Below are 22,780 nucleotides of genomic sequence, written 5' to 3' on the forward strand. Positions count from 1 at the left end.
AGGGCCTAAAACTTTGAGGCTTGGCTCCAACAGTCACCACTAATTGATGTTACTTGTTAGCTACATTACACGCCAGGCATACCTGGGGTGATTGGATTTGGGTACAGGAGGAAATGATTTATTCAGAATCGAATCAGAGAGATGGAGATATTAACTACACACACCGCACTAGGTTACCTCCTCTTTCTCATGGGGTTTAACATAGAGTTAACATAGCCTCCTATTATCTTATATTGAGGTGCCTTGGTTGCCTAGCAATGAAACAGGGCAGGCCCCTTATTGCTTCAGGGGTTTTGGCCCAGGGGAGCTAACCAGAGCTCCCTGCACACACACACACACACACACACACACACACACACACACACACACTTTTCTTTGCTCTGTGAACTTAGCACTACTACCCACCAGTACAAGCAAGCTTCTTAGCTTCAGACCTTGAACTTTGTGCATCTTTGTGCATGAACCAAGTACATGGTGTAAAGAACCGCTGGGCACACATAGATCTTCCAAACCTGGAGGTCAAAAAAACATCAAAACTACCACCATCAGATAAACAGCACCTAAAGCTTTCATCTGTGAGAGAGACGAGAAAATCAAGCTGCTTCAGATCTGAAAACATCCACAGGTGTTTCTGTCCATCCTTCCACTGTGAGAAGACCACTCAGCGCTGTGGGTCTGAAAGGAGGTGTAGCTGATCAAGAAGAACCTCACTGATAAAAGGAAACGGACACATCAAACAAAGAAGCTGAACGATGGACTGACCACCCCAGAGTCCAGACCTCAACACCACTGAATGTGTTTGATTACTTCAGAAAATGATCAACCAGCTTCTAAGACTGAGCTTTGGAGGTGTGTCTCCAGATTCTTTGCAGAGCTGAAAGTGGGCCTCCTGGAAAGAACAAAAGCTGGAATGAAGGTGAAGAGCGACTCAGTGAACACTGAACAACCTGATCTAATATTTAGGTTGTTAAGGCGGCTGTGGAGTTCTCTGTTCAACGTGTTTTTTTTCCAGGCACTGAAAAATGAAGAACTTGTATTCTGTGGTCGTTTTTGGCTGGAAATTGAATGAGGGGTGGTCTCTGTCTTTTGCACAGTACTGTATGTGTGGGTGTGCTGGCATGAAGTGTTCTTGGTAATGGGGGGAAAAACACATTCCAGGGCTGCCTCAGAGAAGTCACTCTCTCACACACACACACACACACACACACACCGGTCGGTCGGTGTTACTGCGGCACGATTTGGCTGCAGCTAAAGTCCAGGGGGGAGGGCTCTCTCTCTCTCTCTCTCTACCTCAGCCCCTCTCTCTCTCTCTGTCTCTCAGTCTCAGCCTCTCTCTCTCTCTCTGTCTCTCAGTCTCAGCCTCTCTCTCTCTCAGGCTGGACTGCTCTGCCTACTCGTTAGCCGTTAGAACACTGACAGGATCATATGAGACAGGCTCGTCCAGGGCTGTCCTGAGTGTGCATGCGCTCCTGTGACGTGTCTCCTCTCATATCCTTGCCAGTTGCGGACTTCTCACTTTCCCATTTTCCAGCATTTGGACCATTAGGTGAGTAGCTGTTGCTAACTCAGTGTGGGCTGCATGCTAGCAAACTTTTCCATATACAATATGCAAATGAACCTGGTGAAAATGAATCTTTCATATCTCGTGTGTTGACTTACTGGCAGTATGTATACTGAATTCTGCCCTCTGCACTGTGCTTAATATCACTGATGCTTAAGGAAAATGTGTTGGCAATGTTAGGGGTCCAAGCACAAATGCACCAATGCATCCTGTTGTTTTTGTTGGGATTATTCTGCTTAAGTAATATTATGTAGAGTCTCCATATAGCATCCATGTGGGCACACTACCAAACATTCTTATGGTTTTGTGTCAGTATTGAGTATTGCAGTTTATAAATTACTACATAAATCTTAGCACTGACCTTATACTTTTTACCTCATGTGTATATAATTAGTATAATTGTCTCTACTGTTACATACACAGTGCATAACTAAATAAGTAAAAACATGCTGTTTATTTGTTCAATATCAGGCTGTTTAGTTGTTTTAAGGGTTTGAAAGGATGTCATGCATACTATGGTCAGATTCACTGACCACCAGTAAGTTGCGTAACAAGGAGGGATCCATATATCAGCTGCACGGAGCACGTCCTGCGGTTGGCTGCATGCCAGGGCTTCCGTGACGTTACTAGAGGAATCTATTGAACATTCTGTGTGAGTTTACACACTCTCGCACGTCACCATAGCAGCGATAGATGGCATGTGTGTATGTGTGCACCATACCACCCCCATGCTGATGTGTCTTTTCACAAGGACAGTTAGAACTGCTGGCTCATGTGTTGGTTGTACAGAATGTTACTGATAAGAAAAAGTGATATATAAGAATATATAAGTTCTTCTTACATGCTAAATAAGTACGTAAATGGGAATTATCTTAAAGAGATGCTCCACTGGTGATTAACCTACTCTTTATCCAGTGCTTCTGAAGCATATAGTCAGTTACCATAAGCAGATATTTTGGCAGGTTCTCCTGTACTTAATAAAAGAAGGGAAACTGTAAAAAATGTATGATGGAATTCAGTGGGCACACACTTGAACATCTTCCAGTTGGCTACTGTTTTAAGTGTGTATTACAATAATAGGTTATTTTATTCAAAAAATCTACCATTAAAATAGCCAGGTGGCCTGCCCAGCCTAAGGTACATGCTGTCTGGCTTGGAGGGTACAGACATAAGGATATAAATAATGGTAATGTTTTAAAATTGTACAAAGACAAGAAATGTCATGTTTTATGTGTCAAGTTTTATTGCTGTTTTCTTAAACCATACAATCATTCTGAATTTGAAACCTGCATCATGTTCCAATAAAAGTTGAGACAGGGCTGATTTAAAACTAGGAACACTGTAGAATCGGCAAAAAAATAAAATATTAAACAGGCGATGCAGTTATGATTGTATGTATATGAAAGTCCTTTTAGAGCAAAAATGGAACAAGGATGGAATATTCTGATAAACTATTGTCAATAAACACTGTCCTTCACTGCATCCACAAATGCAAGACTGTCATTTTAGACTGCTTATGGAAAAAAATGGAGTAATAATCCAGACTGTTACCAATGTAAAGTTCAAAATCCATAGTCTGATATGGTATGGGGTGGGGGTGAGTGTATTGGGGGTTATTACTGATCACTGCTTTCTGTTGTTATTAGCATTTCATACATTGTCCCAGATTTTTTGGAAATCAGAGTCATATACACATTAATCAGTGTACTAGTAGTACATTATGAAGTATTTATGTTCCAGAAAATTGTTTTTTTCTATTAATAAAATTAAAAATGTGTATTTGTATATAACCACAGAAGGCTTCTGTAAAATTATAATCACTAAAGTATCACACAACAACATAGGGTCACTTTCATCAAATGTACCTGTACTCAGGCCCAAATTTAAACAGCTGCAATAATTGAATGTATCATTAATGAGAATATAAGAGCCGTATTTACTGCCATTTGTATTGTGAATGTGAATAGTCACGGTCCTATATACATGTAAGTAACTGCATGTATATCAATCTCCAAATTATTAAGTATCTGACCATTATGCCATTATACCAATATGTTATATGACCATCATGTCATACAGAATCCATCATACATGTCCATCTCTGGCAGCATCTGTCCATATTTATTCATTTATTTTTGCTTCTCTAATCAGAGTAATTAGAATTGTTTTTTAAATAGCTCTACAAAGTCACTCACGGTCACTGAGTGGCCACTGCTTATTAAAAAAGTGCCTTTTCAAAAGGCTCGAGGCATATTTTTAGCAATGCTGTGAAACTGGAAGCATCCTTCATTCCCTCCTGTAGCTTTGCGGTTGGGCAGGGGTGCTAGTGATCTGGTAGACTGTGTATGGTAGGATTAGAATGATTTGGTAAAGAAATGCATTTCTAGGATTTGATATCAGGCTCTTTTTGATGTGCTGTGGCATCACCCAGGCAGATAATGACTAAGCAGATCGTCCATCGCTATGGCAACCGCTCAGCTCCGGGAGAAAATAGCAGGAGTGGCGTGTGCTCCCGACGTGTGAAACAGACAAAACTTATATCAATGCGTTTAACCATTAGACGTCCAGAGCTGGTGCTCTAGGACAGGGGTCTTTAATTAAAATTCAGTAGGGTCCAGTTAGAGAAAAAATCCTCAAGCAAAGGCCCAGAACATCATAATGGCTTGCATTATGACTCAGTGCCATATACTGTTTACTGAAGCAGTAGGTATATCAACATCTTATACAGTCAACAACTGAATGCCAAATAAAATAAAGTACAGTTCAGTCACATTTCAACAACATTTATTGTCAATTTTCTCTTTTTAGAGAACAACATGTAAAATAATTTGGCTCACTTTCTTCTCTGACTGCTGTTTCTCGCCTCATCCCTCCCCTGAGTGACTCACTGGAGTCTCAGTGCTCATCGTAATGCACAGATCTGATTGGCTGAGTAGCGTCACACATGATATTTACAACAAATGTGATTGGTTTTTGAATCTCTGGCCACTGAAGCTACCATAAAGGCTTGAAAAGTTACACAGATTAAAACAGGACCACATGTTGAAATTAAATAATTCCCTATAGTTTATCAGTCATAGGTCTAGGTCTGCATAGGACAGTGTCTGGTTCCGCACTCGGACCACGGTCCACCTGTTAGTGACCTCTGCTGTGGGGTGTTGGGTGTTTCTGCAACTGTTGGCTGTTTTGGCTGTCCAGACTTTCATAAACACAGTAAAAATGTCTTTAAACAACACAGTGTTACAGTAATGACACTGGTACTGTTTTTTGAGTGTATGTTATATATGTATTATATAATGTATGCATTATATAGTGCATTTCGTGTTGTGATATGAACATATTTGTCTTCAAGTTGGCAGTGGTTCGATTCGCTGGTGCAGGGATGTAAGTATGTTCAGTTTTTCAGGCTTTGCCCTCAGACCACCTATTCTTCAGCCGGCACTAGGCTCCACTCTCTGCTTAGCAGCGAAGAACTTAGAGTTAAATCACACTTTCACTTCGACTCAAGCCAAAAGACGGCTAAGCTGTAGGTCCCGTGCGATTAAGATAATTACCGTTAGCCTGCTATTGTAGAAAAGTGATAGGATTACTGGGCTGAACTGCATTTTTCGGTTAACTTCAAGCATAAAACAAGAGCATTAAATGGGATTTTTGAATTCCTTTACACGCCACTGAGCTAAAAAGCTCTGGTGCTTTCCGGCAGAGCAACTGGAAGCCAAGCAGAAGACTTGGGCTAGTTAGCCTGATTCCAACAGCAGCCACTTCACTTGTTATGCTGTGCTGGTCTTACTGCTCTGTTGGAGGTGTAGCTCAACAAAAAAACCCTTAAAAGAGAATCAATTAGTAAAATCCAGAATGACTTCAGGTTAAACTCGAAGGTAACATTTGTTAGCTAGTCAACCTTTAGGCTAATGTGTGTCGACAAGCTAACCTTACCTAGGAGATGTGGTTGCTTTGTGCTCCAATTTTCTAGCTGACCAGTGGCGGCTGGTGGTCAAGTTTGGGTGTTAAGTTTGGGTTTTTGGGTATTAAAACATGTGAAATGCATGGGAGAGAATGGAAACCGTAGCATCCATAGCATCCATAGCATTTGTACTAACAGAAAGTAGCACGAAGAGGAGCACACGGTAAAACAATGTTGTTTTTTGTCAAAAATAAACTAGATTTACACGGTTTTCAGTTCTGATATTTATCTGACAATGGGAAAATATGAACATAAGCCAGTTTGAAGGCAGTTTAAAGCAAAACAAAAAATGGAAAGCATGGAAAAAATGCTAACATTAAAGAAAGAGAGAAATGCTAAAACCAAGGTTTCCTTGTCAGTTGAGGAGGCTTTGAGTGATGGAGACTGCTCCTTCAGACCTGTCCAGTCATTTCGTTAGGTCCAAATGAAATGATTGGACAGGGTATTTGCAGTCGTGTGGATTTACTAATTGGCGTCGGGATATACAATATTTCAAGAAATATAATGAAAATTGACCCTAAAATAGTTCACCTACTCCACCATTAGGCCTACTATGTTAATTTGGGTATCACCTTCCATTACTTCTTAGCAAAATTAGCCTTGTAGCTCCAGTACAAAGCCAATAATGAGGTGCTGCAGTTGGCCTACATAGTTTTCAGCAACCGTAATCAAGCCATGTTCAAACTCCCGAGGTTTCCATCTGAGTGCTGGAACAGGTGTGTTTACAAACACGCCTGCAACCGGGACACAAAGTGCACTTCTGTCCCAGAGGGACGGCCGCTTTTTAGGTTAATGTGGAAAGAACTGGGGGGGTGGGGTGGGAGTCTTGAAAACTGGAGCAAAACAGAAGTTGCGGTCAGTTGGGGTGGCCTTCAAAAAATCCCCCAAATCTGCATTGGCTTTGTCAGTTTGTGAATGGAATTATTGTCCCTTTTTCCGTTTCACAATGACGGCGTGTTACGCAAGAGGAGCTGTCTCTAAGGAGACTGGAGGCAGGTAGGAGGGAGAAACAGAGAGCGAGAGAGAGAAGGAGAGAGAGCAGGCTGAGAGAGATAGAGCTAGGTCTGATAGTAAATTAGACATTGCAAAATCTTTTCCTTTTCTATGTACGTTTTTGTTATACACCCATCCGACATTACATTCTGACCACCTCCTCGTTTCTACGTTCACTGTCCATTTTACCAGCTCCACTTACTGTATAGCTGCACTCTGTAGTTCTACAGTTACAGACTGTAGTCCATCTGTTTCTCTGATACTCTGTTACCCTGTTCTTCAGTGGTCAGGACCCCCATGGACCCTCACAGAGCAGGTACTATTTGGATGGTGGATCATTCTCAGCACTTCAGTGACACAATGACGTGGTGGTGGTGTGTTAGTGTTTGTTTCGCTGGTCTAAGTGGATCAGGCACAGCAGGGGATAAGTTGGAGCAATAAATGTGAGTTGACCTCCTTTGGTCCTTAAGTTAGAGTGGTGAAGGCCTGTTGAGCTTCTTTGAGTTGACTTAAAGCGATGAAGCTCTACTGAACCCCTTTGGGATGAGTTTGAGTGATGAAGACCTGTTGAGCTTCTTTGAGATAAGTTAAAGTGATGAAGCTCTACTGAACCCATTTGGGATGAGTTGGATTGACGAAGGCCTGTTGAGCTTCTTTGAGATGAGTTAAAGTGATGAAGTTCTACTGAACCCCTTTGGGATGAGTTGGAGTGACGAAGGCCTGTTGAGCTTCTTTGAGATGAGTTAAAGCGATGAAGCTCTACTGAACCTCTTTGGGATGAGTTGGAGTGACGAAGGCCTGTTGAGCTTCTTTGAGATGAGTTAAACCGATGAAGCACTACTGAACCCCTTTGGGATGAGTTGGAGTGATGAATGCCTGTTGAGCTTCTTTGAGATGAGTTAAACCGATGAAGCTCTACTGAACCCCTTTGGGATGAGTTGGAGTGACGAAGGCCTGTTGAGCTTCTTTGAGATGAGTTAAACCGATGAAGCACTACTGAACCCCTTTGGGATGAGTTGGAGTGATGAATGCCTGTTGAGCTTCTTTGAGATGAGCTAAAGCGATGAAGCTCTATTGAACCCCTTTGGATGAGTTGGAGTAATGAATGTGAGTTGATCTCCTATGGGATGAGTCAGAGTGATGAAGGTCAGTTGAGCTCATTTGGGGTAAGTTGGAGTGGTGAAGGGCACTTGACCTCCTTTGGCAAGAGTTAAAGTGATGAAGCTCTATTGAACCCTTTTGGGATGAGTTGAAGTGATGAAGGCCTGTTGAGCTTTTTTGGGATGGGTTGGAGTGAAGAAGCACCACCCAGCACCTTTAAAAACATCTTTAGAGTTCCTTAGAGAACACCAGAATTTAACACTCCTGGGCTGGAGGATGGCTGGCCTAAACATGTATCAACTTTACACCAGCAAGATAGAGCTATGAAGGTAGGGGTTTCTAAGACAGTGTCCAGTGAGTGTTTATTGCTAATTGTCTCCTTGTAGAACCTGCTTTGTAGGGCTCATTGACATGTATCACATTACTTTTGCTGGAAACTGGATCCGACTGAGTGGTAGGTTTGTATCTAGAAGGTCATTTACTGAAAAACAAACACTACTTGTTCTATGAGAAGTCAATGATGTTGTGTTTCTGAGTCGGTCTGAGCTACCGTGACCCCACGTGACTCCTTGACCACTTTCGGCTCACTGGCCGCCTTCTGCCCCTGGCAACCGAGGAGTGTTCTAGGACTGCGATCTCTTTAGTTCCGGAACACTTTCTCCCTCCCTCCATCCCTCGTTCCTTCTCTCTCTTTGCCATTAAAGCAACTGCAGCGCACACTGTTAGCATCATCATCGTAAAAGAGCCACTGTGTTTTTCTTCAGGTTATTCCTTGTGTATTGGTCCACATTTGGGCTGAATGATTGACACTGTATAATTGAAAAAACTAAATTGAAATAAGAGTTTTTGATATAGTATGTAAGCGCAGTTTCTACCATACCATTAGCTCCCTGGTCCAAACAGTTCATATATGAAAATTAAGCCTTTTCTGAATTCATCATGGTTATGATGTCACAGCCATGAACACATAGTTACATAGGACCACCCATTTCACGTTGAGCCATAGCTGAAGTAGAAACTTGCAGTTCATGGTACGTTGTGAAATGGATGGGATCAAGCCTGGAAGCTTGACATCAAACAAATTGGTGTTGTTAGCAAAATAGCTAACTCGCTAACCATAAACAGTACAAATGCAAAAGTAAACACAATTCTAGCAGTTAAGGATATACCCGGCAACTGCTGCACACAAAGCAAAAAAAGTGCACATGACTGGTGTGGCTGGCAGCAGTGTTATGATTAGTGTGTGCAGGAGCATTTAGCCAAGGAGCTAACCTAGCAGTTAACAAGTTGGCTCATGTGCCTACTACAAACAGTAAAAATACAGAAGTAAAGGGAGTTCTACGATCTACTACAGTCTCCTGTCTGAATTTATACCATGCAGTCTCTCTTTTATGCATATTTATATGCCAGTGGGGATGAAACGTAAAAAGATTTGTGCTTAGACGCTGAAATTAGCACTTCCTTTCGTTTGGACATTCAGTGTGGCTCTGTGAAGCCCCACCCCTGAAGAGCTCAGCGCAGCCAAAGCCACTGTGCTACTTTTAGAGGATTTCAGTTTGCATGTCATAGTTTACCAAAGCTGAACTCGATGTGAAGTTTCACGCGCAAAATGTATTCGCTCTGGAAAAATGCGACGGGAAATCACCCATCATGACGGATTCTTTTGAAATGAGTGTGATTTTACTTACTGGGCCTTTAAAATTGAGAATCTAGGCTTTCTTACAGTATGCTTACTGTGAGTACAACTTCTCCACGAAATCTCGATATATGTAAATCTCGTTATTTTTGCATCATAAGTAAAGGTGTCAGATTTCAAATGGACTAAAAATGACCCGTGTGAACAGAATGTGCACATCGGTATTGCCGGAACAAAATCTCGAATCTGAAGAATTTGAAATCTCGTATCTCCAAAATAATCAGTTTACAGGAGAAGGAAAAAAACCCACTTTTAATGTAAGTCAATGGAACCAGACGTCTTTCCAAGTCATTTTGGGCCGTTTCTTTTGATCCATTCATCACGAAAGTCACACACAATGTAAAGGGTAAAAGTTATTTTCAAATTATGTCAAAAACTGAAAAACGACAAAAATGTTGCTTGCCGTGTTACCTGCAGTACCTGTTACTTGCTAGCTATAGTAGTAATTCACAGTTAGATCCATGTAATATATAAATATTCACTGCAATGTTAAATAGGGTAGGTGATAAACGCTCATGGCTGGCCATCACTATAGAGCTTTCTGCCCGTGTGGGTGCAGCTCAGAGATCATCCGTAGTGACACGTGTGCAGTGGAGCGACACAGGGTGCGCTATGCGTGTCCCATAACCCCCTCCTCTCTACACATACAGTGTAACTATCTGAGATAATAGGAAGTGATGCCACTTACTCTGACTGACTAGCTCACTCATTGCTTTGCACCACCCAGTAGAAGATAATCTGCAGCAGAGAGGTCACTTGAACACAGTGATCAGTCCTCCCCAGATTAAACTTTCACCGCCGACATGATTTGTGTTAGAGTCATACACTGAGGTATAACTGACAAAACTGATAGTCCAGTCCAACTGAGTCCAGCCTTTAACACAGCAGCTACCACTGTTTTTAGTTGTGCCAGGCTAACATAGCCTAATACTCCCTAGGCTCTATGTTCCCTCAGCTCAGTATATGATGTATCGTACCTCAGTTGATAGACTAAAGCTACACTATGTAACTTTTGGGGATTTGGGGACCTCTCTGGTGGAAATGTGTAATTGCATGCAATGACCATTGTAGTGTGGGTTACGGTCCGATCCCCTTCCCCGAGCAGATGAATGTGATGACATCTGAAATTCTGTAAAGCTGCTTTGTGACAACATCTGTTGTAAAAAGCGCTATACAAATAAATTTGATTTGATTTGATTTGATGACTGAAAGAGAATTCAAAGAGAACTTAGTCAAAACTTGGTGAAGGATGTGTCATCAGAGGGCATCATATAGTCTACTACTGTCATCATATCTTCAGTATAAAGTTGTGTTTGAGGCCGAAACATAGAGCTGGACCTTCTTTTTGAGTCCAAGTGTGTGATGTCGTGTGTGTGTGTGGTGTGAAGTGAAGCTACTTCTTTTAATATTAACGACACAACAAACTTTACATATTGCATTTATGGCATTTGGCTGACGCGAGACGCAGACTCATATAAGCCTGGAGTTTCCACGTTATCTGATTACTCAATTGCACGTAAACACATTAATCGGATTACTGACTAAATCTGATTTTCTGCGGTTATAAGCGCATGTAAATACATTCAATGATATCTGGGCAGGTTTTGCTCCTGAAGAGCTTGTGGAAACATGATTGAGGCAACTCAGGAGCTTCTTAGGACATTTCTATACGGGAACACAGGGCTCCTGGAATTGGGCTGATTCCATGAAAGCTCAAACAACATCTATTAGTACTGTGATAACTGCATAGCTAAATCTTCGCATGCTCACCTCGAAGTGTGTCAAGTTGTCTCAAATGGACTTGCCGACAACATCCAACATACTGTTTTCTAAAAACATGTACCAAAGTATGTCACCTAGCTAAAAAAAACCCTGATGGCAAGAGGATAGTGGACCACTGTCAGCCCACTGATGGCAAAACTGGCCGTCCAATGGCATTTTGCTCAGTGTTCTCCAGGTGGTCCATCAGTGGTTAAGCAGACTATTAGACAAAATTCCACTTACCATCGCTCATTTTCCTCTCACAGCTCAATTTACCGATTTTCCTTCCTTCTTTTCTTTAGTTATACTTTGTAAATTAGTAGTTTAGTTCGTAAATTTAGTCTCAATTGAATCAAGCTGTAGTTGTGTGCATTTAAAATTTGTTTGGGGCAGTAGTCTCGGTGGTCCAAGGGGGGGACCAGCAGTGGCATACAGTTAGCGGGATGCCGACCCAATCAAGCAAGTGGACCGATATATGCTCGCTATCTGGGAAGTAGCACGTTAAGCCTGGATTTTCTCTGTACTTTTGCCCATTATTATAAAAAATGTCTCACAGTGTTAGAAACTCCAGCTTCTCATCGTCTGAGACGAGTGTATTTATTGAGACAACACTTAGCGTGATGCTAATTGGTGAGTTAAGAGTTTCCATTACAGAATTAGCCCGATATTCCCAGCGTTCTCTATTCCCATTTTATGGGATGCGCACACTTTATGTTTCAGCCCAATCAAAAGGAGCACAACCCCAAATAGGACTGTGCTCTAATGCAACATTCATTCAATCTGAGGTGGGGACTGTTCCGCTCAAACACACCTGATTTAACTCAGCAGCCGATGACCAGGTTTAGCTGAGTGGTAAAACAGGGAAATTTCCAAACTATATGCTCACACACACATATTATATATGTTTTATATGTTATATATAAATATTTTCTGTGTGAAAATAAATTAACATGTTCTGTGGCATTTCTGCAAATTTTAGTGCATGATTTCCATTTATTTGCTGACATACTGGAAAAAATATAAAATAGAAAACTTTTCCCCAGTATGTTAAGTTCAGTGCCGAACTGTGTTCTTTGTGAAAGGTGTGTCAGCTTGTCATTTGACCTGGGTACCTAAACTTTATACCAAAGGCATTCAAATTAAAATCTGTCTGATAAAATACGGAAGTGTTTCTATTCAATGCACATACAGCAAAATGTGTTAATGTTTCAATTTTCAGTTTATTAGAACAATCAACATTAATAAATACACTTTAGAATAGATTAAAATTATATATATATATATATATATATATATATATATATATATATATATATATATATATATATATATATATACTAAACTTAAGTGCACACGGTGAAGCCTAACGTCAGCAGAGCATGCCAACAGACTAACAGTGCGACTTACAAATGAAAGTAATGCTACAGCTGTGAAACAGCCTTAGACTCTGCTTATTGAGCAGTTTAAAGGGACAGCGGCACTGTGGGAGGTGTGCCTCTGGCTCTGTGTGGTTGACAGACTGAACAAAGACAGGTCAGAGGCATATTTCATATGTACTTTCATGCTTTCACGCATGCTTTTATTCACTTTCATCCACAATTTCTGAAATTCTGTGCATGAATTTTGGGCCCAGAGGTCAGATGAGGTCACCTGAGGCCACAAGGCTTGACCTTTATACTCTTAAGGGGTCTATATCAAAATCAGTGATAATTCATTTAAACACAACCATTTTCCAACCTATCTCTATTCTTTTCCATTAAACAGGCTGTTTTTTGGCTACTGTGCCTTTAAGACTGATGTAAATGATATCTGTTCTGATTGGGTTGGAGCATCCCTTATAATTTAAGCTGAGTTGAGTGTGTTGTTTTATCTACTCTACGTCACGTTTAGAGCCGTATTCGTATTTGTGCATGTTCTCTGGGTTTTTCATAAGCAGGGCTCTGTATAGCTTTCCCAGGCCCTAGCTAACGGACCTCCAGCGGTAACAGCAGCGTGTATTTAAATCGATTCCTCTGTGAAAGTCTAACGTACGCGGTTACCGCAAATGCAGCCGATAAGCCAAGACGTGTTTGATATCTGAGGTTTGCTTCTTTAGCTTAACGCTGCAGCTACAAAGCTAATACAGCTAACAAGCACTGGAAGCTTATACCCCAGTAATTAGCATGCTGCTAACTGCATGGCTAAATCAACCACGCTTGCCTCGAACCACGTGGAGATGTTCTAAGACCTCCAACAGACTTTATCGTGTGGTTTCTGGCCCTGTTTGAGACGCTGTTGTCTAAAAGCATTGACTGAAGTGCCAAAGCTAAGCTAAAAACAGTCGCGGTCATCCTGAAACTAGAGCAGCGCCTGTGCTGTTGTGTGTGCTTACAGATAACAGTGCGTCAGAAACCACGCGGTCAAGTCTCCACTGACCATCTCGGCATGGCTTGTGGTGAGCGTTTGATGATGTAGGCTTGTAGTTAGCAAGGTCATAAATGTTGACCTTGCTGAAAGAGGCAGCGTAGCGTTCTGTGCTGGTTTAGCTGGTCACCCAGCAAAGTCAGACCAGCGCCCAAAACACAACATTATCACTGCTGTCGGACAAAAACCTTGAATCTCCATTTTTGTCGATTTTCAGTTTTTGACATAATTTGAAAAAGCATGTTGGCCTTTATATTCTGTACAAATTTCATGAAGGATGGACCAGAATAAATGGCCAATAATGGCTTGAAAAAATCTCTGCTTCCATTGACTTACATTGAAAGTAAAGCAGGTTTTTTGCTTCTCCTGTAAAGTTGGCATTTTGGAGATACAAGGTTTTCTTCCGACAACAGCGATGTGCTGGTTAGGCTGGTGACCATGCAGGCTGGTCTATGCTGTTCTTCTAGCAGGGGAGGCACAAGCTTCCATTGCTTGGCTAATGCTAGCCTCATTAGCTAAAGAGTACAAAGACAAAAGGACCTAAAGAAGAAAACGATCGACTACATTTGGGATAAGGGGCAAAACTGTGCAAGTGACCTTTATCAGGGAGTGGTTCTTTGTTTGGGAAGGCGGATTCGGGGAGGCAGAACAGTCGAGCCGTTTGGTGAAAGCTGTCACCCTGCGCTTTTTTTGTGCGAAGACACAAGGCTTCATTGTCTTCGTCGTCGTCCCACGTTGCCAGAGGAACTGTGTCCTGAATATTAAAATAAAACCATCGCAAAACCTTTTAATAGCTTCTCTCTGACCCACATTAGCAGGAGCAGCTTGATGGGCAGGTGTGATGGAGCACACGAGCCTCGCTTGGTGTGAATGTTAACCCGCTCATGCCAAGGCAACTAGAAGACTGCCTGTGCATTGAGGGTGGATGGTGTAAACATGGCTTTGCAGGACATTGAGTTGGACTTCCCGTCAGTTTCTTAAAGAAACACGTTCCCAACACAGACTTTATTCAGAGCCTGAGGAGAAAGTACTTATGGGTAGTAAATCTGAGGAGGGAATGACTCATTTTGTGTGATTATGAGGCCAGAACTCTGATGCAGTTTGTTCCTCTCAGTGGTTAACCAGTTTCGTGCTTCAGTATGGTAGGACTCTGTAGCCTATGACCAGCAGAGGGCAGCAGTGCTCTCTCTCTCTCTCTCTCTCTCTCTCTCTCTCTGTCTAACAATACATACACCAATCAGTCCTAACATCATGACCACCTCGTTTCTACGCTCACTGTCCACTTTATCAGCTCCACTTACTGTATAGCTGCACTCTGTAGTTCTACAGTTACAGACTGTAGTCCATCTGTTTCTCTGATACTCTGTTACCCTGTTCTTCAGTGGTCAGGACCCCCATGGACCCTCACAGAGCAGGTACTATTTGGATGGTGGATCGTTCTCAGCACTTCAGTGACACTGACGTGGTGGTGGTGTGTTGGTTTGTGTGGTGCTGGTATGAGTGGATCAGACACAGCAGCGCTGCTGGAGTTTTTAAATACTGTGTCCACTCACTGTCCACTCTATTAGACACTCCTACCTTGTCGGTCCACCTTGTAGATGTAAAGTCAGAGACGACAGCTCATCTGCTGCTGCACAGTTTGTGTTGGTCGTCTGGTCCTTCAGCAGTGGTCACAGGACGCTGCCCACAGGACTACAGTCTGTAACTGTAGAAATACAAAGTGCAGCTATACAGTAAGTGGAGCTGATAAAATGGACAATGAGCGTAGAAACAAGGAGGTGGTCATGATGTTAGGCCTGATCAGTGTATAGTCTCTAACTTCATGCAGCGTCTATGTTTCTCCATTCACACTCTGCTGAATAGCGCAGAAAAGGGTTTGTGGGCTCATGCACAGAAATGAACTTCAGAATCCCATTGATTGGCTACTTTAGACACTAAGTAATAAATTTGCATTGCCGTATTTAATAATTATGTTTTATGCCGATGAACAGTGAGCATGCCTGTAAGGTTTAGCCATGTCAGCATACCATTTAGGCCCAACTAGTAAATGCTGCTAATATTTGAAAAAAGTGATAGTTTGTATGTATTGATTCAAATATATAGAACTAGCATTGGTTTTCTAAAACATTATAATGAATTTGAATATATACAAACAGTCTAGACTGCTCAGACTTTGGCCGCCAGCTCAGAGAAGCTGTTGAGACAAGAGGAAAAATATCTAAATCTTGAGCAACATTAATATATTCATACAGGTATTTGATGTATTTATTGATCTCCTTATTTTGTGAATATCATTAACACTGACCTCCCTTTGGTCCCTCAAATCCTGAAAGCAACAGAACAAATGAAAGAAAAAGGCACATAGCAACGGGTAAAAAGGAGCAACGCTTTGGGACAAACGTGACGTATGTGTTGTAGGTCAGTTTTCTGCAAAATTGACCTCAGTAAAACGTGATGGATCAACATTTTAGTTGAGTTTATCACGACATTGAAGATTATCTGTCTGGTGTTAACATGTTTTTTCTCTTGCTAGGACATTATGGACTTCACCTTGGTGCCCAAGTGCCATGATCTAAAAGGTCTTCCTTCAACTGGGTGGTACCTCCATTAATCCTCTACATTTATCTAAGCATACGGTGGCAGCTATGGGCCATGAAGCAGTGCTAGCTGGCTAATCTCTGGCTGGAATCACTGTGTTCAGCGTATGAGTGGAGATATGAGTGAACCTCAGCCATTTGCGCTAACCATGAAACCCTCAGAAGGGGTCCACCATGGCATGTGTCTACCATTACACAGTGGTGCTGTGGATGCTAATGCCTTTGCAGAATCTTCGTCAATGTCTTCAGCATCTCCAGACTCCATGCGCAGTCTGAGCAGTCTGAGTGGCGCCCGAACGGACAGCCCACTGGACGTGGAAATGCCAGAGGGCAGGATGGGAAGGAAAGTGACCACGGGTGAGGACGACTCTGGAATTCAAAGCCCAGACTGTAGAGCTGAAAATGACAATGACAACTCGGTGTCTGTCTACTTAGATGCCAATGAAGAAGGCTGGTGTGAAATCCATGATGGCCAAGATAATGTTACTTTGGTTTTGACCTTGAAACAAGGCCAGTGTGATGACCGCAGTGATGGCCATAGCAATGGTGACCGCGGGAGGCGGAGCTCAGATGACTCTTCAGCAACAGAAGCAGTGCTATGCTGTTCAGGATATGAGGAGGAGGACGATGAAGAGGAGGACTCTTTTCTATCTCTGAGTTCTGTTGATGTGGTGATGAGGTGCCAGAATGAGGAAGGCCATATACAGATCTCTTCCATGGGGCCTAATGTAGACCCTGTGAGTGAGCTCCATAAGGAGGCTCTTCAGGAATCAGTGGAGAAGGATCAGATGCAGAGCTCATCCAGGAGGCCCTCTGGGGACTCTCTGAGTGAGTTTCATCAAGCAGGCCTTCAGGAGTTGACGGAGTCTCACACTGAGGAAGGTCAGATGCATAACTCATCCAGGAGACCAGATGTAGGCCTTGTGAATGAGCTCCATCAGAAGACTCTTCATGAATCAATGGAAATTGACAGTGTGGAGTGTGAAGTGCATCACTCAATCAGGAAGCCCCACATGGGCCATGAGAGTGAACTCGATCAGGAGGATCTTCAGGAATCAATGGAGATTCACACTGAGGAGTTTCAAATGCATAGCTCAACTAGGATGCCTGACATTGGCCATGTGAATGAGCTCCATCAAGAGGCCCTTCAGGAATCAACACAACTTGACACAGAGGAGGGCCAGATGCAGAGCTCATCTAAAAGGCCCAATGTGGGTCCTAATTGTGAGTTCCATCAGGAGGCTCTTCAGGACTTTGTTGGGCCTCATGTTGAGCTAAATCTATCTCATCTACCCTCAGCGTTGCCTGTAGTTTCTGAGGATAATTTTGTGGCATCTGCACCCACCCAGGAGCCCAAAAAGACTGTGTCCTCCATCACCCACCACAAAAATGACAAAACAAAACTGACCTTGCAAAACACCAAAGATCGTCCAGGTCAAGGTCACACCAGACCTACTACAAAGCCTTCCATGACCAAATCTGTAAAAACAGAAATTAAACGGTTTCCCAGACCTGATTTAAAGAATGTCAAACCAAAGATCAATTCTAGGGCTGCCTCTGCACCAAGACCAGCTAATCCCAGCAAATCAACAGCAGGCACAGAGAAGAAGGCATCACCTCCTAGGGGGCGAACAGCCAACAGCAAAGACCAAGATGCTGATGGTGTCATCAAGAAGAGGAGGTCTTCCTCCAACCAGGCAAGAGTGACGATGCCAGCACCAATTACAGACCCCAAACCTAAAGCCACACACCTGCAAACAGAGAGAGCGCCCCCATGTGTCAGTGATGCAAGCGTGAGTCCAGAGATTGTTGTCAATGGCGACCAGGAGCAGAACAAAGGTGCAGAGGTCATGGACATAGTAAATGAGGAGAGGGAATGTGACAAAGAGAAGGTCCCACTAGAGACACAGTCAGCTGAGGAGACTCCTGAAGATTTAGACCAGGTGAGTTACCATTTCTTCAGACTTGGCGCACCTTACCTATACATTCAAGAGCAACTTTTAATGACCTCTAAACTCAGATCTTTGGTACATCTGTAATGTAATCGACTCTCCATTTTCCGGGCCTCGATTCCCCCTATCCATGCTTGCCCATAAAAATGTTCTTTAGTAGTTGCTGTTGTTAAGAGTGGCTGGACTGACTTTACAGAACAGTGTCAAAAATCATTCAAACTTATTGAGAAACAATAGTAAACATCGGTACTTTTGTTGAAATACTTAATTTAACAAATTTTAAATGTACCCCGTATGTCCAGGAGTTTGTAGACAACTGCAAACTCTTGGTCCATTGTACCTTCTTAAATCAAAGGTAAAAGAGAATTTGTCCCCCCCTTTTCTGCATTAACAACTTCTGCTCTTCTGGGATTACTTTACAGTAGATCTTGGAACATTGCTGTGAGAACATGATTGCATTCAGCCACACACTGTTAAGAACGAAAGATCAGCTCAACTCAAAATGATAAAGTAACTGACATCAGGGCTTTTCTTGAGGTGACTCTACTTGAGTTGACTCCAGAGTTCACCCAACTCAAACTTCTTAATTGAGTCAAAAGTTCTCTCAGTTTTTAGTTTTACATCTCATTTAGGTAAATAAAATGAACCTGTTTATGTATACTCAACTTCCCCACTAACCAGGACTCTCTCCGTCACACAGTCCTGCCATGGTACCCAAGAGGAAAGGGTGCTTCACTTTTGGGTACGCACTTATTGCCATGGACTCAAGAAAAGCCATCAATTTTTATATCATTTTAAGTTGAGCAGACTTCTCATGTGTTACAGTACAAGAGCGTAAGTGAGGTCAGGTACTGATGTTGGATGGTCAGTTCTGGATAATTCCAGCTCATCTCAAAAGTACTGGATGGAGCTGCATCGCTACAGAGAACCCAGTTCCACTGCTCTGCAGCCCAGTGCTGGCGGGCTTCATACCCCTGTAACAGATTTGCATTGAACATGGTAACCTTAGGCTCATGAGTAGCTGCTCTGGAGTGTCCCAATCTTCTTATCAGTGCTGTGCTAAGGACGCAGTGGGTGCACCTTTAAGTAGCTGAATCAACTGTGTTGAAAACTTTCTTGAATTTCTATGAGGGCACAATCGGATTTCTGCAGTTATCCGATACCCCCAGGGAAGTCGTGGGCTGGAGGTTACGGAACCAGTCTTGTGACCGGAAGGCAGGGCTGGACTGGTAATCTGGCGTACCGGGCATTTTCCCGGTGGGCCGACAGTCCTCAGGGGGCGATGCTGTTGGATTTTTTTTTCTTCCCCCCCCTTTTTTTTTTTTAAGAGATCGGCCTACAATTTAGAGGGGGCGGCCCATTGGCCCGTTTTCAATATAGACAGTGGACTGAACCGATCAGGATATAGGACGAAAGCGGCCCCACCCTCTCTCTGCGTGGTCCTCTGTAACTCCCCCTACGTTCAGTGTTGAGCGCGTATGTTAGGAGAGGCAGCATGGAGAAACAGAAGTGGCAGAAAGGGGGGAGCGGAGAAGTTACGAGCGAAGACGCTGAAGAGTCTCACTATAGATGCTGCAAAATGTGTAAAAATCACAGACCTGTTCGCTGCTGTAGCCACCACGCCCTCCGTAGGTGAAGACAGCAGCAGCAGCAGCAGACAAGGAGAGGAGCAACCAAAGATGCAGGCTTTTGAAAGGGAAGCCGAGGGACAGACTGAGCAGGAAAGCGTAGTCCGTAGGCAGGTAGTAACGTTAGGATAACACAGGGACTTTGAGGTGATGGAGGTAACGGTAGCTCTGTTACATGAGAATGATGAGCAGTGGCAATTGATTAGTATCAGTATTTAGTGGTATTGCATACTTCCCAAAATCTGGCACGAGACAGCAACAGCTCCCTTTCATGGATCCCTCTTTTTTCTTTTAGGAAGCCTTTGTCTCTCAGTTGTAGTTAGTTGTAGTTATTTTTCATTTCTGTTACTTACTTTTTTTTAAGTTGCCATGATTAAAGAGATATTTGGTATTCAGTGTTTTGGATATTGACATGGTAAGAATATTATTTGTGATTGTGGTATAATAATGCTAAGACTGAATCCAATGACTTTAACCAATCATTTTTTAATTAATTTAGTTTTTTTCCATGTCGCACTTCTCTGTAACCCCACATACATAAATTACAAGTCGGTTGTGCTCTGCTGATTATGAGGGGCCGGTCTAAACCAAAAATGCCAGGGCTGATTTTTTTTGTCCCAGTCCAGCCCTGCCGGAAGGTCACCGGTTCGATCCCCAGAGCTGACAGCACATGACTGAGGTGCCCTTGAGCAAGACACCTAACCCCCAACTGCTCCCCGGGTGCTGCGGATTGGGCTGTCCACCGGTCCGGGCAAGTGTGCTCACTGCCCCCTAGTGTGTGTGCTCACTAGTGTGTATGTGGTGTTTCCCTTCACGGATGGGTTAAATGCAGAGGTGAAATTTCCCTGTTGTGGGACTAATAAGGGTCACTTAATCTTAATCTTATAAAAAATGGTCATGTAAACATCACTCTGATATTTTAGATCAGAGTAAGGTCTAGAAAGGCGATTAAGAAGTCTGATAAAGAGGCTGGGCTTTAGCTCAGTAATCAGATTTCTCAGCGCAGGAAAACTGTTCCTCAGATTTCTTTCGGATTTCTCAGTCTGAGCATGAGCGGAAACAGATGAGAAATCAGCGAGCAGCGTCGCCGTGAGACACTTCTGGAGAGATGATGGAACCAAATACATGTTTGACGAAACAAGGGATTTAAATATTCTCTTTTTTCTAGATGTTGTGTGTTCATATTTTCAGGTAAAGTGGTGCGAGTTTTTTTTTAAAAGCCGCTGCATGAAGATTGAGTTTCACTTCACGTTTACGCCGCGTCTTCTTCAGTGAGTTTATCGGCTGATTGCAAAGCAGAAATCTGATTACTGACTGATGTCGAGTTTCCAATTATCTGATTACTCAAGTGCATTTGATTGGATTACTGACAAAATCTGGTCTTCTGTAGTTATCGGATTATGAAGTGCATGTAAACGCACTCATTGTTTACTTGGGGACTCGTAACAATGCGCTAAAGCTAACCCTGCCGTGGGGAGGCCGTACTTTAGACTGGGTAGCTCTCACTGTGAGCTGAGAACCACTTCCATGAGTTGCCATTAAACCTTTTTCCCAGTGTTGTTGTCACGAGCCTGAATAAAGTGCAGTACCAAAGTGCCGAGTGCATATGTTCCAGGTGATGCCTACAGGCAAGAACGGCACTAAAGGCCTTTTGCCAACAGTTGGTTTTTCCTGTTTCTGTAAATTGCCCTGAGCCTCATTAGTGGAGTCAGTTCTACATAAGTGTTTTCATTCATGTTCCACTGCGAGCTTCAAATCGGCTGCACATGCCAGACAGTGTTTATTTACTCTCTCTCTCTTTCTTTTACTCTCTCTCTCTCTCTCTCTCTCTGTCTCTCTCTCCCTCTTTCTCTCTCTCTCTCTCTCTCTCTCTCTTTCTCTCTCTCTCTCTCTCTCTCTCTCTGTCTCTCTCTCTCTCTGTCTCTCTCTCTCTCTTTCTCTCTCTCTCTCTCTCTCTCTCTCTGTCTCTCTCTCTGTCTCTCTCTCTCTCTCTCTCTCTGTCTTTCTCTCTCTCTCTTTCTTTTACTCTCTCTCTCTCTCTCTCTGTCTCTCTCTCTGTCTCTCTCTCTGTCTTTCTTTTACTCTCTCTCTCTCTCTCTGTCTCTCTCTCTCTCTTTCTCTCTCTCGTTATCTCTCTCTGTCTCTCTCTCACTCTCTCTGTATCTCTTTCTCTCTCTGTCTCTCTCTCTCTCTCTCTGTCTCTCTCTCTCATTTTCTCTCTCTCTCTTATGTTCTCTCTCTCTCTGTCTCTGTTATCTCTCTCTGTCTCTGTTATCTCTCTCTCAGCTCTGCTTTTGTTTGTTAGACTAAAGTAGAACTTCAGGGGAAGCCGCTCTCAACAACTTCTTCTCACAGTTTTTTTTCTTTTTTACCGTCCTTTTCCTTTTCCCCTCCTCCTCTCCTGCTCCTCCCTCTCTCTCTCTCTCTCTCTCTCTCTCTCCCTCTCATTTTCCCTCTGCTCTGTTATGGCTAACACCATGCTGACTCTGTGTGGTCGTGATTTTTCCTCTCTCTCCTGGAACTCTCTTTCTAATCCACCCGTTTTTCTGCAGACGGGGTCCGAACTGAAGACCCCTGAAGCTGAAGGAGGGAACTTGCCCACGGGGGTACGAGCTCCTGGGCCAGCCGGTGAGTCTCTCTTAAACACTCTCACACACACACGCACTGTTTTCCACGTGTCCACACTCTCCACACACTCGTTTACGCTCTCAGACGTCCAGCCGGACGTGAGGGCGTGAGTCTGCTGTGATTCATGGCTGCTGAGGAACGTGTCATGCAGGAGCCTCAAAAAGCTCAAGACAACACCTCAGTTTTGAAAAAGACTCTGCAGGGATGTTTTAACACACCTCAAAGTTCAGCCTGAAAAGTTGGTTGATGTTTTTCTGAACTAATCAAACCCATTCAGTGGTGCTGAGGTCTGGACTCTGGGGTGGTCAGTCCATTGTTCAGCTTCTTTGTTTGATGTGTCCGTCTCCTTTTGTCAGTGAGGTTCTTCTCGAACAGATACACATCCTTTCAGACCCACAGCGTTGAGTGGTCTTCTCACAGTGGACAGAAACACCTATGGATGTTTTTAGTTCTGAAGCAGCTTGATTTTCTCCTCTTTCTCAGAGATGAAAGCTTT

At 43.0% G+C, this 22,780-nt stretch overlaps 1 protein-coding gene across 1 annotated transcript in view; it reads left to right on the top strand.

Moving 5' to 3' along the window:
* The first annotated feature begins 1,344 nt into the window (after window positions 1-1,344).
* mtus1b (microtubule associated tumor suppressor 1b) overlaps window positions 1,345-22,780 on the top strand; it is an 83,217-nt gene continuing 61,781 nt past the window's right edge. Inside the window, exons 1-3 of the mRNA XM_037532830.1 lie at window positions 1,345-1,546; window positions 16,013-18,019; window positions 22,209-22,284. Of these exons, the coding sequence (XP_037388727.1) occupies window positions 16,184-18,019; window positions 22,209-22,284 (1,912 nt within the window). The 5' untranslated portion in view covers window positions 1,345-1,546; window positions 16,013-16,183. The remainder of the gene's footprint in view (window positions 1,547-16,012; window positions 18,020-22,208; window positions 22,285-22,780) is intronic.

Source organism: Pygocentrus nattereri, chromosome 22 (genome assembly GCF_015220715.1).
Source record: "Pygocentrus nattereri isolate fPygNat1 chromosome 22, fPygNat1.pri, whole genome shotgun sequence".
In the NCBI taxonomy this organism is placed as follows: Eukaryota; Metazoa; Chordata; class Actinopteri; order Characiformes; family Serrasalmidae; genus Pygocentrus; species Pygocentrus nattereri.